At 35.1% G+C, this 13,771-nt stretch overlaps 1 protein-coding gene across 1 annotated transcript in view; it reads right to left on the bottom strand.

Moving 5' to 3' along the window:
* Window positions 1–13,771, bottom strand: part of LOC140154511 (uncharacterized) — a 56,929-nt gene that overhangs the window by 33,526 nt on the left and 9,632 nt on the right. The window contains exons 2-7 of the mRNA XM_072177079.1: window positions 12,138–12,303; window positions 11,456–11,523; window positions 9,245–9,279; window positions 7,658–7,718; window positions 5,427–5,490; window positions 4,225–4,305 (exon numbers count right to left, since the gene is read on the bottom strand). Coding sequence (XP_072033180.1) covers window positions 4,225–4,305; window positions 5,427–5,490; window positions 7,658–7,718; window positions 9,245–9,279; window positions 11,456–11,523; window positions 12,138–12,278 — 450 coding nt within the window. The 5' untranslated portion in view covers window positions 12,279–12,303. The remainder of the gene's footprint in view (window positions 1–4,224; window positions 4,306–5,426; window positions 5,491–7,657; window positions 7,719–9,244; window positions 9,280–11,455; window positions 11,524–12,137; window positions 12,304–13,771) is intronic.

The following is a 13,771-nucleotide window of genomic DNA, read 5'->3' as shown; positions in this document are numbered from 1 at the left end:
GCATGCATACAGAAGCAAAAATGAGCCTGTAGTAAGCTGATCCATTGGACACCAAAACATGGAAACAGAAAACCTGGCAGACCCCCTCTAACATACGTGGATGTATTGAAACAGGACACTGGACTGGATGTTATGGATTTGGGAACGGCCATGCAGGACAGAAGGGTTTGGCGTGCTGTTGTAGTTCGAGGACACCACTCATCTTAAGCAAGTAAGCAAAGTAAGTTTTATTAATAATCAGGCTTGTATATATGCAAAAGCCTTTGCTTGCACAATTTGCTTCCCTTTTTCTGTTTTCTTCATTGCAGATTATATCAGGTAACAGGAGGGAAGACGGTTGCTTCAACTTGCTTGTCGTGGAGACTGGAGATTTGTTTATGACCACAATAATATTTGACGGTGATCTCTTCATCAAGCATTTACCTATAATCATGATAATGGGTTTACTTCAGTTAGACATGGAGCCACGTAGCAGCTACATTGCAGCAATCAATGACTTATATTTGCACATTTTGAATTAACACTGAATGTTGTACGTTGCTTTATCTACAAACTACCTAAAATGGAAGAATCATGTCAAGTGCTTAAAAAAAAACATAAAATGGTGTACAATCTGGTAAGAATCACAAATCACGTACAATTGTACGCCGTCGTTGTCTTGTGGGTCATAAGTAATATGACTGACCTGGTATTGTGATTTAAGAGTGTTGTTTCAACTCTGCCTGTCCAATCCAAGATGTTGCATGTTGAGCATTCACAAGGGACAGTCTATTTGGTTTTTGAATGTCATCTGACCAATAGACCTCTGTTCTCAAAGCCCTGCAGTTGCTGCAATCAATCTTCTGACATTCTGAACATTTGAGAGGTATGTACACTTGTACAGCGTCATCAATTATACTTTCAGTTGTTTACTCAAAATTGTTTAATGAAAGTATGCATAACATTTGGAATGCACACTGAATATGTGCACATGATATAGTGGATTAAGGAGATGTAAATTTAAGGCTAAGTACAAGAACACTTAAGAATTCAATTGTCAGATTGGTATAAGTTAATAAGCAAGGAACGTGTCTAGTTGCTGCTTCAGAAGCATGAATGTTTGTTTTGTTTTGTTTTGTATTGTTTTAAACGATCATCTTGTTCAGAACCATGAATTGCTCTATTGTATTTTATTTAATAAATATTTATTGAAAGCCGGGTCTAGCATGTGGGATTTGATCGATTAAGTTTGTTAATACTAAGGAAGGAATCAACTCCAGGTTGGCATGGGATAGCCTAGGCAGGGGCCAAGTACTATGCCCTCAAATTTTTCTTGTTCAACAAAATTCAAAATCAAAAAAAAAAAAAAATTGTGTTCAAGTTTTTTCGTGAGGTTGCGCAGCCGCCTAGTTATCACGTTGATTCAAGAAGTATGTTGACCTATTGTATTATAGAATAGGCATGTTATCCTAGTTCTCTGTACACTTTTATAGCATGGCACACTTCTCGCTTGGATAACAAACATGGTGCGGGGCTTAGATGTACCAGAAATATAAACAAGTGGCACACAAAATTTGTAGAGCAGAGTTAACGTGTCATTACCCACAGATATAGTTCATCCAGATATGCGTAATATTGACAAAACCACTATGGGTAGGGGATTACACTCACAGTCACCGTTTGGTCTCCTATATATCAGGCAAAAGAACATCCAGAGAGCTTCCCATATCCCCCAGGCTTAACTGATGAAAATTAAAGAATAAATAGAATATGTTTATAAATCTGGGGGGGGGGGATTGGGAAGTTTATTTCTCATTCAGTTCTTGCATGATCCATTAACTTCTTTGGCAGAGATTTTCTAATTTGAAACATATATCTATTTAAGTATGGATAAGAAATGCACACAAATTAAAGTATGTAGACATTTTAGTATGGATCAAGTATCCAATTTAACCTGTCAGGGATTTCCCCTATATATATGAATGTACGATTCCTGGAAACCATCTTACAGGAATATATATTATATATTTTGCATGCACAAATATTGTTAAAGGTTTCTGCCCATATCATTTTATATTACTGGCTGTGCTCTTTGTTTGGATATTTATAATCTCCCCTTTTTGTAGTTCACTGGGGATGTGATTTCAGATAGGTCATCTGGGGTGCTATATTAAATATTCCTTATTTTATATTTATATTTTCTATTAACAAGATATTATTCAGCTCCCTCTGTAGGGGTCACGAGGGTGGTGACTTAAGATAGGTTTCATCTAGGTCCTCTAAAATATTCTTGTTTATTTTAAGATATTTATAAGCCCTTACTGTGTAGGTCACTGGGGTGGTGACTTTTGATAGGTCATCAGGGTCCTTTGTAAATCTAAATATCGCTTTGCTAATAAGTCCAGGTTTTGGGTGCTGATTCCTTATATGCATGCTATATATTTGTGTTACATACTTATTGCAAATAAATCATATATGTCTGTTGAACGTCTGACAAAGGCGCAAATCATTGCTTCCAATTTCATTATTTTGTCTGGGGTTAATAACGTTTTCAATCCCATCAATTGAAAACCAATTTAACCCCTGCAGAATAAATGCTGTGGTCCGGCCCGTTGGTAAGGCCTATTGTGTGAATTTGTGTACTGTTGCCAAGTCACGTGGTACACAGGCGATGTTTTGCATTCCGATCATTTCTTGTTTCGTCATTATTTTGTCAGATTCAACAAGACTAGGTTGTGTTTAAAAAAATTTCTTTCCCACCCACCACTCCCTTTGCAATTTTTCATATTGAGAGTATGGTAGTGGTGGTGCGGAAAAATTTATAAAGAAAATTTTAAGTTTCTATATTAAAGTTAAAGAAGCAATTCTAATGTAATTGATAGAGCAAAGATTGGGTCACGATATTCGTGATTTGATGATTGGTTTGGTGCAGTCGCCTAATTCCTTTTGAGAGCGTGTAAATTGCTCAAATCATGAAACTCTTGATAGGTGCCTTCCTTTGCTATATCAATCAAGAACTTCCTGCGGATAGTTGAACTTCATCGTAAAATGTACATCTCGGCGAATCTCTCTCCTTGGGCTAATAAGCATATAGTTAAATGTTATCTCATATGTTATAGCTTTTTTTTTTTTTTTTAAAAGAAAAGGTAGAGATAGCTGTAGTTGATTAAAAATACACACGTCTAACCATGTCATTTGAAGTGAGCAATGCTAAAGCATTAGCATCAATTTAAACAAATTTAAAATCCGCTGGCAGAGATTTTCTAATTTGAAACATATATCTATTTAAGTATGGATAAGAAATGCACACAAATTAAAGTATGTAGACATTTTAGTATGGATCAAGTATCCAATTTAACCTGTCAGGGATTTCCCCTATATATATGAATGTACGATTCCTGGAAACCATCTTACAGGAATATATATTATATATTTTGCATGCACAAATATTGTTAAAGGTTTCTGCCCATATCATTTTATATTACTGGCTGTGCTCTTTGTTTGGATATTTATAATCTCCCTTTTGTAGTTCACTGGGGATGTGATTTCAGATAGGTCATCTGGGGTGCTATATTAAATATTCCTTATTTTATATTTATATTTTCTATTAACAAGATATTATTCAGCTCCTCTATAGGGGTCACGAGGGTGGTGACTTAAGATAGGTTTCATCTAGGTCCTCTAAAATATTCTTGTTTATTTTAAGATATTTATAAGCCCTTACTGTGTAGGTCACTGGGGTGGTGACTTTTGATAGGTCATCAGGGTCCTTTGTAAATCTAAATATCGTTTTGCTAATAAGTCCAGGTTTTGGGTGCTGATTCCTTATATGCATGCTATATATTTGTGTTACATACTTATTGCAAATAAATCATATATGTCTGTTGAACGTCTGACAAAGACGCAAATCATTGCTTCCAATTTCATTATTTTGTCTGGGGTTAAATAGGAGGATTCAAACAAAAAATAGGGACGTTTTCAAAATTACATGCAACTTCAATGGCACATAACTTGTCAGAAATAGGGAGATTGCCAAATTTGGGTATCAAAATGGACAAAAATGTTTCCAAAAATAGGGAGCCTCCTAAGGGAGGGTTGGCATCTCTGTTATCAGCTACATCCACTGATATGCTTTTTTTTGTCTTTCTTTAAGAAATATATATGTAATGATCCCACTGCAATAGCACAAATTGAAATAAACTGAAGTAACTGTATACTAAAAGCATATAGCACTAGACTACGTACGTGATTGGCCATGAGGGCATCCTGAGCTGCTGCTAATTTTCTCTTGTTGTTTTCATATTCATCCATGAATTTGGTCTTTTCCTGTAGAGAAAATATCATAATCAGTCAAATTAGAATAGAAATACTCAGAGAGACATCACCATAAATCTTGTGCAGAATGATTGCAAATATACGATATCCTATGTTTGTGCCACCAATAAAAAAAGGTGTTTTGATATTGGGAACCATGAATCTTGTTCTTTCTGTAGGTTTTGAAAATGAGATTTTATATATATTTAAGCATGAGTTATTTGTGGCAATTATATCCAGAACTAAATGATAATCAGAATTCAACCAAGTTTACACCTTGTCCGCAGAGTACTGGAACTAAATGCTTTGAAACAGGGTTATCTGCATGTAAAAATGTAGGAGTGTAATTGGATCTGTTTTGGTGATTTTGTGCAATAGTGAAAGTGCTGTTATCTCCTCTGCGATCGCTTCTTCCTTATTAATTTTTATCATCTTTGCAAATTTGTGCTAACAAGGAAACCTGATCAAGCAAAATAACAAGAAAATTGATAATTCTCAATTTTGATTCTTGCACAGAGAAGAAAAAAAGTATTTTTAATGATTGAACCAATGTCCACCAAAATGTGAGCTGAGACGCTCAAGTTAGAATGTCAGCTGTTGGAATGAAACCAAGAACACAATGTCTTTAAATAACTTTTTTACAATGGCTATATTCCATTTAAAATCCACACTACCATTGTGGAAGATTTAGCTTAAGTCTGCCACAGAGGGAGTACCATTTTTGAATAGAACAGACAATTTAGTAACTTCCATTTGAAATACTCCAGTTATGGAAGATATAGGTAAAGCCATAATCAGGCATGGGACTACACATTTATGAAAAAGTCTGGAAAAGCTGGAAAAGCGAGTAAAATTGGCCAAAAACACCTGAAAATGGGCTGAAAATAAATAAAACTGCGGGAATTTTGACATCAAAAAAGACTGGTTCCAGAGTTTTGACTGGAAATTCTCATACCTGATAATACAGAGGGAGTGTGGGTTTCAAAATGGTTGACTCTGACCTATTACATTTGAAAAACATACTCCCCCTGTGGAAGATATTGCCAAAATCTTCCACAGGGGTAGTGTGGATTTCAACTGGAATAGCCCATTGTCCTCATTTCCCTTAATTGGGTCACCAGTGTCTTACTTACCCTTTTCCATGGTATGATTTCTTTGAGTGTCTTGGCAAGCTGCTCTTCTAATAATTTGCAATCTCTGAAAACAAAAATAAAGTATCTGATAGTGTTATGTCATAGTCCCAATAAACCACATCACATTAGAAAAGAAAAACGAGCAAGGTACACCAACTTGATGTGGGGAAACATGTAAAATACAGACTAGATAATTATATGCAGGGGGGGGGGGCAAAACCAGCAAATGTAGGCATAGTAAGTTTGATAGCCAAAAATTACCAGTTCCAAAGCTCACAAAAGTGCTAAACCTGCAAAAACAACAAGGATCAATGATGTAAATCACTGTGCACACTCGGTAAACCAAACAACCAATGTAGGTACCAAAGCAGGCAAAGTTCGATGGCCAAAAATTGCCAATTTCAGAGCCCACAGAAGTGTCAGCAAAACAGTACAAAATAACCTGGAGCAGACAAACAAAACCAAACAGACAAAAACAAACCCGATGTTACGAGCAGATAAACTGCTCTTCTTCAGGGACAGACAACAAAATATAAAAGCAAACAACGAAACTACATGCTGTAGTTCAATTAGTCCATTTTTGTAAAGGATGGTTGCCATTATCGGGCACAAAATTGGAATTGTAATAGTACCATCTTATGTTTAAAAGTAGATTAAATTGATGTAGTTTATTGGGACCATGACGTAACAGATTATGTTTAACATAATACACACTTATGATTTAAGGTGGTACAACACCCCTTGATAAATTTGTGACTATTTTTGTATTTTTCTCAAAAAATAATAGTAACACTGGTAATAAAAGTTATGTGTATCATAGGGGCAAGGAATTCAGTTACTACACTGGAATTTCAGTGACCCAAGACAAGCGATACATTATTTATGATAAGAAAAGAGGTACCGCTAGAATGTACCTCATTTCTTAACATATATAATGAACCACTTGTCTTGAATCACTGAAATTTCAGTGAAGTAATTGGATTCCTTGTCCCTATAATATACATAACTTTTGTTACCAGTGTTTAGTTATTTTTTGAGAAAATGCAAAATTAGTCACAAAATTTATCAGGGGGTGTAGTACCACCTTAAGCATGTAAAAACTTCGAACGATTGTAGCGCAGATTGATAACAATACTACTTCTGCTTACGTGTCTTCTTTTGCCCCAAACAAAAGTATACCTCACTCATACATGCATACCTGTACCTACCATTTGCATAAGTACATTTTACTTTCAATATGGCTAGTCATAGAAGCAAAGGGGTTGATGGGATATGTAGACTATTCTGTGCCCACGAAATGATGATACCATGTAAATATTGTATCTGAAACCTCTAGACTTCATCAGGCAAATGACCCATTGGACTGGTCAGGCTAGATAATAGTAGTAGATATTGTGCTTGATGGTCCGGTTATAGTGTAGTCCTTCCTTTTTGTTCAGAGATGGTTGCTCAATCGCTCCCAGATAACTTTTTGATGCCTCTCTATGTCTGTTACCGTCACATGACCAGCCCAACAGGTCAGTTGGCTGATGAAGTCTGGAGGTTTTAAGACACAATGTAGCAAGTCTACAAAAGGTTAAGTTCCGGTATTAGATTCATTGCCAAACTTTGCTGATTTCAACTACAGGATAACTGGGAACATTCACTCATATACAAGCAATATGTCTATAAGATTGATAAAGGTTCTTTTTCAGAGCCAATAAAATGATACTACTCACTCAGAAATATTTCAATTCCTATCAGGAATCTTGTTCACTCTGGTACTGGTGTTTCTAGATGTTTTTAGCACCGGCAACACTTCTGTCTGGTTTTGATGACGTCCACCAAACTTTCTTGTTGCCGGTATTTATGACCTGGTCATAAATTTTGTCCAGTCGGTAGGCCCCCTCGTCTTTATTCATAGTGTCTTTTCCTCTACTCCTGATCCAGATTGCTTCCTTTAGCCAGCGTGTAGTTTTGTCAGATTCTTGATCAATAACCAGGTCATAAATACTCGGCAACAAGAAAGTTTGGTGACGTCATCAAAACCAGACAGAAGTGTTGCCGGTGCTAAAAACATCTAGAAACACCAGTACCAGAGTGAACAAGATTCCTGATAGGAATTGAAATATTTCTGAGTGAGTAGTATCATTTTATTGGATCTGAAAAAGAACCTTTATCAATCTTATGAACTATGAACGATCCTGATGAATCTGTTTCAAGAAGCAATGTGTCTGTGGTTTCATACATACCTTTTAGATGATGCAAGCTTACGTGTAAGTTCTTCCACCTTCCTCTGTTGTAGATCATACTGTGCTAAGAAGTCAAGGAATATCCTACTTTATACAATCATATATATGCGCTAATGCATATAGTTGTGATATTGTATATTTGTAATAATACATGCAAGAACTGGGCTAGGTAGGATGCCACCCAAGGGTCGCGCTAGGCTGTGTTTTTGCGTCCCGGACCCACCAAAACCCGAATCTCACGCATGAATATTGCAAAAGCAGTGAGTTATTGCGTCCCGTCGTACGCAACAAAAATTCCCACATGTTGTTTTGTAAATCCAGGTGTCATAAAACTAGGCTCAAAAGTTTCCTCAACTTGCATTATGCACATCATTTTCGAAGCAACTGAACCCCTGAAATACCAAATTATGGCCTAATTTACTTCAATAATTAATATTATGCACAGTAATACTGCTTTGTGAGTGAAAATTTTGACAGCAAAACAGCCGTGATATCAAGAAAATACGGCGAGATCCCTGTGTTTACATGGTTGACAAGTACCTGACAATAGAGGGCTCCCAAGGGACCCCTGAGCTTTTGGACCTAGCGCTACCCTTGATGCCACCTTAACAAAAACATGATGGTGTGGCAAATTGGACTATTCCAGTTGAAATCCATATGCCCCTATAGAAGATGTGACCCTAATCTCCCACACAGGGGGTATAGATTTCAAATGGAGTCACCTATTCAGGTAATCCCAATTTTTTTTTTGTTCTAGCATGGGTCAATATCCATTTGGTCACATAAACAGCCAAACATTTCTATGTAATGTTTGAATACCTCTAAATCAAATGAAGTAAGTTTTGAACAAACTCATGCACTCTTTAACTATGAAACAACAACAACAACAACAACAACAACAACAACAACAACAACAACAACAACAACAACAACAAAAAACAAATACAAAAAACCCCAGATAAGGCCATCTTAATTAATAGTTCGTTTCAAAGCCTCGCGCGCATTAGTAAAATCACCCGGCTTTTGGGTGTTATTCTTTTTTTCTGCTTTATTTTTTTTCAAATCCACCACGCAAATCGTAAATCTCAATAAAATTCTTCACCTTGACCACAGTGAAACCTCCTTGAGAGATGAAAATGTGGTCTATTCTTGTCAAAAGCTTGTTCCACAGATAAAAAAAAGGTTTTTTTAAACTTGGGTAGGACTTTGAGACAAACTATTAAATCTAAACAAGCTACCCCAAACAAAATAAATACAATGCACAAACGAAAACACTGTCAATACAGCCTTAATTATATATATATAAAAAAAAAAAAACAATATTGAAGTACCGTACCCAGAACACAAATGTATCCATCACCATGCCTTACCTAAACTAATATAAAGTACATGATTCCATTGGAACCACTTACAGTAATACTAACTACAAACCTTGACCCACTGGATATGAAACACTTCCTTGTACCCATTCAATAAACTGTACTACTTAATCATTGTTGTCTACATGCACTCTACAGCATACCACAAATTATTTAAAATGTGGGAAACAAAATGAAACATAATAACAAACAATAACGAAAAGGATATCTTGGCATTTCGTGGTGTATCTTCGGATCAAGGCACTGAAATGAAAGAATAACAAAAATTAGCATTATTTCAATTGATAGATTCAAATATTATCACATCAACTGAAATCAAAATGTATGACACAAATGGCATTAACCAGGAGCTAGCTATTCCAAGCTTACCAGTTCAAGCAACTTGGCTTATACATGTAGTGCCCACTGCCTTTCAACCATGACTTTGTTTACTAATCATCATTTTAGACCTACCTAATGCACTTGTTAGAAATCATTTATTGATAAAGCTGAGACAGTTAAGGGGTATTACACCCGTGCCCAATTTTATGCCTATTTTTGCATTTTCTCAAAATTATAGCGCATTGGGGACAAGTAAGATATGTATATTATAGGGGCAAGGACTACAACTACTGCACTGGAAATTTTATTTCAGCACAGACAACAGTTGTGGAGTTACAGTTAAAAATGAGGGAAAACCATTATTTGATCAATAAATCAATAACTACTTGCTTTGAGTTGCTGAAATTTCAGTATAGTAGTAGTTGTCCTTGCCCCTATAATATATACATATCTTACTTGTCACCAATGTGCTATAAGTTTTGAGAAAAATGCAAAAATGGGCACAAAATTGGCCAGGGGTGTAGTACCCCCTTAAATCATTTATCTGGATCCATATTAAAGGTCCAGTGTATAATATGTGTGGTAGGGTGATTCACAAAAAATAAAATTGGTATTTTTCAACGGGACACCCCCTCATTTTGTTCATTTTGGTAATAAAATTATACCTGCAAAATATGAAAAAAATTCAAAAAAGTTTAGGGGTGCTACCGGTCAATGAACTTTTGTACACAAAGTCAATGGGATTTTTTGTCAAAATTTCAAACGCTTATTTCAGGGCCTAAAAAGTCTACCAGGCTTGCAAAACTGAAGTAAATGTTCAATGATATACCTAACTTTGTGAAAACATGGGTTTTACCAAATTAAAGTTCATAGTTGACTGTAATAATAAAAAATGTTTCAAAAGTGACAGAGGGAGTGTAGCTCAAGAAAAGAATACCCTGGGATATCCCCTGGAATCCCACCAGGCACCCCAAATTTATACATTATTGAACTGAACTGTTGATAAAAAAAAGATTAAAATTCTTCACATATTAGTTTACCCCAATGGTGATACCAGCTTTTGAAATCTTATGTAATAGTAACTATCAAAATCCATACATCTGTATCAGCATGATCAGGGGTGGTCATTATGGCCATACCTGATGAAGATTTGTATTGTTTGAATTGAATGACCACAGGAAGGATTAGATTCCCCATGGTTGAAAAGAAATGTATATAAATTGGGGTCACAACATTGGATAGTGGCCAGTTCAAAACTACACCTTGTGCAAGGTACTTGTGACAAGAGCTAGAGTGGCTAAGACATATTTACTACTGGATTACACATTAAACATTACACTACACTTACATAAAATTACAAACCTACACACATTCAACACTTGAATAACATAATTTACAGTTACAAACCTACATACATTTAAAAAAAGAAAAAAAGAACTAGAGCCCCATAAACACAACTTTATATGAGCCAAGTACAATAATATTTTGGCTGTTCCAGCAACTGCCTTGCCCCAAATGTAACAGTTTTCACAAAAATGCAATTTTCTGGAAAGCGGGTTAACATTTTACAATTTTCTTTAGCATTTATTTTAAGGACATTACTCACACTATGATCAAATATTTTTGGCACAATCAGGGAAAATTAACATGGCTTTTTTGTGTTGTAAAGAAAATGGCTCATAAATCTCATTGACTTTGTGTACAAAAGTTCATTGACCGGTAGCACCCCCTAAACTTTTTTGAATTTTTTTCATATTTTGCGGGTATGATTTTATTACCAAAATGAACAAAATGAGGGGGTGTCCCGTTGAAAAATACCAATTTCATTTTTTGTGAATCAACCTAATGTGTGGTGTATAATATGTGTAGTTCAATATTATTGCATGCTTTTTCCTGATGCGACAAACGATGTGGTTTCAGTTTTATTTGCTGTGATTTTGATCATGCAGAGATTTTCTGTTGAAAAGATTAGCTTTGTTTGGTACTTCCTTGCTTTCACTGATGTTGTCAATGCTGATGTATTTTTTTTTTACTCTATATGATGCTACGTTTGTCACAATATGCATACAAAAATCGACCAACTGTAAATGCAACTTACTCAGTTAGGGCTATCTTCTTCTTCAGATCAGAATAGAAAGCTTGCTCCTTCTTGTATGCAATCACTTGCTGCAAAAATCAATGAACAACATAATGCAGAAGAATTTACAGTTCCACATGTCTTGCATTATCTAACAAAAATTATGCCCAAAGTGGCACAAAAATGTTTGCCTACCATTTAGTCGTTTTATTTCGCAAAGGGGGATACTGTTTTGTTAATCTCAAGAAATTATGACAGGATTTGTCTGGAATCGGGATTAGATAAGATAATTATATACAATACACATTCATTTTCTGTACCATTTTTTACAAGAGCACCAATGGTGCTGTAGCACATTTGTTATGGGTTATGGTCTAACAAAAATTATGCCCAAATTGGCACAAAAATGGATTTTGGATGATTTCATATAAAAGCACATCTCAACAATGATACCACCAAATAAAATAAAGGTTTTGGATATTTCCAAAATCTTCCACAGGGGTGGATATTTGTATATTTGAGCTATACCCATCTTGGCACTGTGGTCTTATGAAATGGTACCCTATAAATACCTTATAATGTACAATACATGTAAGTGCACCAACTTTAAGCTTGTAGTACAAATCTGCTATGTTAATGCATTTTGAGATAGGGCAGTGTAAGATGGGGAGTTTGAAAAATACCAAACTGTGTTTGAACCTACTTGCTGTAGCTGATGACATGAATCACAGCCATCTGGAGCAGATGTCACCGCATCAGTTGCCATAGTGATAACCACACCCGTGCTGCCTTCCCCATTGGTGACTGCTGCTGCTGGCAACTCTGTACTGTTATTGGTGGTCATCCTTACATCTTGGGATATATACAAACTGAAAACAATAACAATTATGCTCTCATTTTATGTGATAAACTTTAGTTTTTGATTGGTTATGAAAGTGCACATTTTTTAAAAACAATTTCAGAAGTCGATAGGTTACTGTTAGTTATTGAATATATATAGAAAATACTCTTACTGGAGAAGTCTAGCTTTAAATTTGCACATGATTGTTGCGCATTCAATGCTAGAGTACGGTGTTATTGTTTTTCAGTCAATCAGTTTTTACATTTTTGCAACGGATGTTATTTATCCTGATATCATTGAAATTTGAATGAATGTTATTTTGATGAGTCAACTGTATCTTTTGAGTGAAGATTGCCTATTTTGAACAGCCCAAAATTTTGTTGAAGTGCAATATAAGCAACATTTTTGATGCGCCCGTTGTGATCAGCTGAGTTTACTTCTGAACTTCCATTATTTTACACAGTGTCATGCTTCAGCGAATGCAACTAGATTTTGAATACAATGGTCTCTAGCCTTGAATGTGAAGCTCATCGGTGAGCAAATTTCTGGCTAGACTAGCGATCATGTTGGTGATCAAATTTGTGGACACGTTTTTAAAAATTCGGACACAAATTTCAAGTATTTTGCATCCATGTCATATGCATGTGGATGTAGACAAAACTTCAAAATTAAATCATTAAGGGGGTACTACTCCCATTGCATTTTTTTGTGCATTTTGTGAAGAAATGAGAAAAAAAAAAGTGGTACAGCTCAACTTACCGTACTTTTCCTGACCAGACAGTCCATGCCAAAATTGTTACTACACCTTTACATTTCATTGAATCTCTTTTTGATGTCTGTCATTTTGAACATCACACTTGAAAGATGTATGCTATGTAGAAACTTTATTTTGCAATTTCATAATTTGCATATTATTAGCATATTTGCATATTATTAGCATATTTGCAAGAAAAAACATGAAAATCAATAAATACCTATATTTTTCACAATTTCAATATTTTATTAGAAATTAAGCATGTAGGCCGTTTGTTATGATTTGATGAATAAAGCTGTTAAACAGATTTTGATATTTTTGCTTATTTTTCCTTTTTTGCCCCAAAATGTGTAAAAATCACAATTTTTTGGATTACCTATATTTTCTTTGAATATTTATAAAAATTTCTTAATTTAGGTATAATACAGTGCAGAAAAAGATGTCAAAAAATCTGTTAAACAGATTTCAAAAATAAATTGTTTCATTTTCCATTTTGGGTTAAATACTCAATTTTCATGCGGGATATTTGAAACATAAAATGAAAACATGTCCATTGCACTTTTTCCTCGAGATATACTATAATATCAAGGTTACGGATATATTATAATCCATTCTTATCTTCACTGATCCATCATATACCTATTGTTATGAATGATCAATGTAAAGGTTCAGAACTGGGCTACCAATGGTCTGTCAAGTATCTATAGTTATTTTCATGACTGTGTCAACTCAAAAATCATGA

The sequence above is a fragment of the Amphiura filiformis genome, chromosome 6, assembly GCF_039555335.1.
Source record: "Amphiura filiformis chromosome 6, Afil_fr2py, whole genome shotgun sequence".
NCBI lineage: Eukaryota > Metazoa > Echinodermata > Ophiuroidea > Amphilepidida > Amphiuridae > Amphiura > Amphiura filiformis.
Note: the sequence above shows the minus strand (reverse complement) of the source record. Positions and strands in the feature narration are given on the sequence as shown.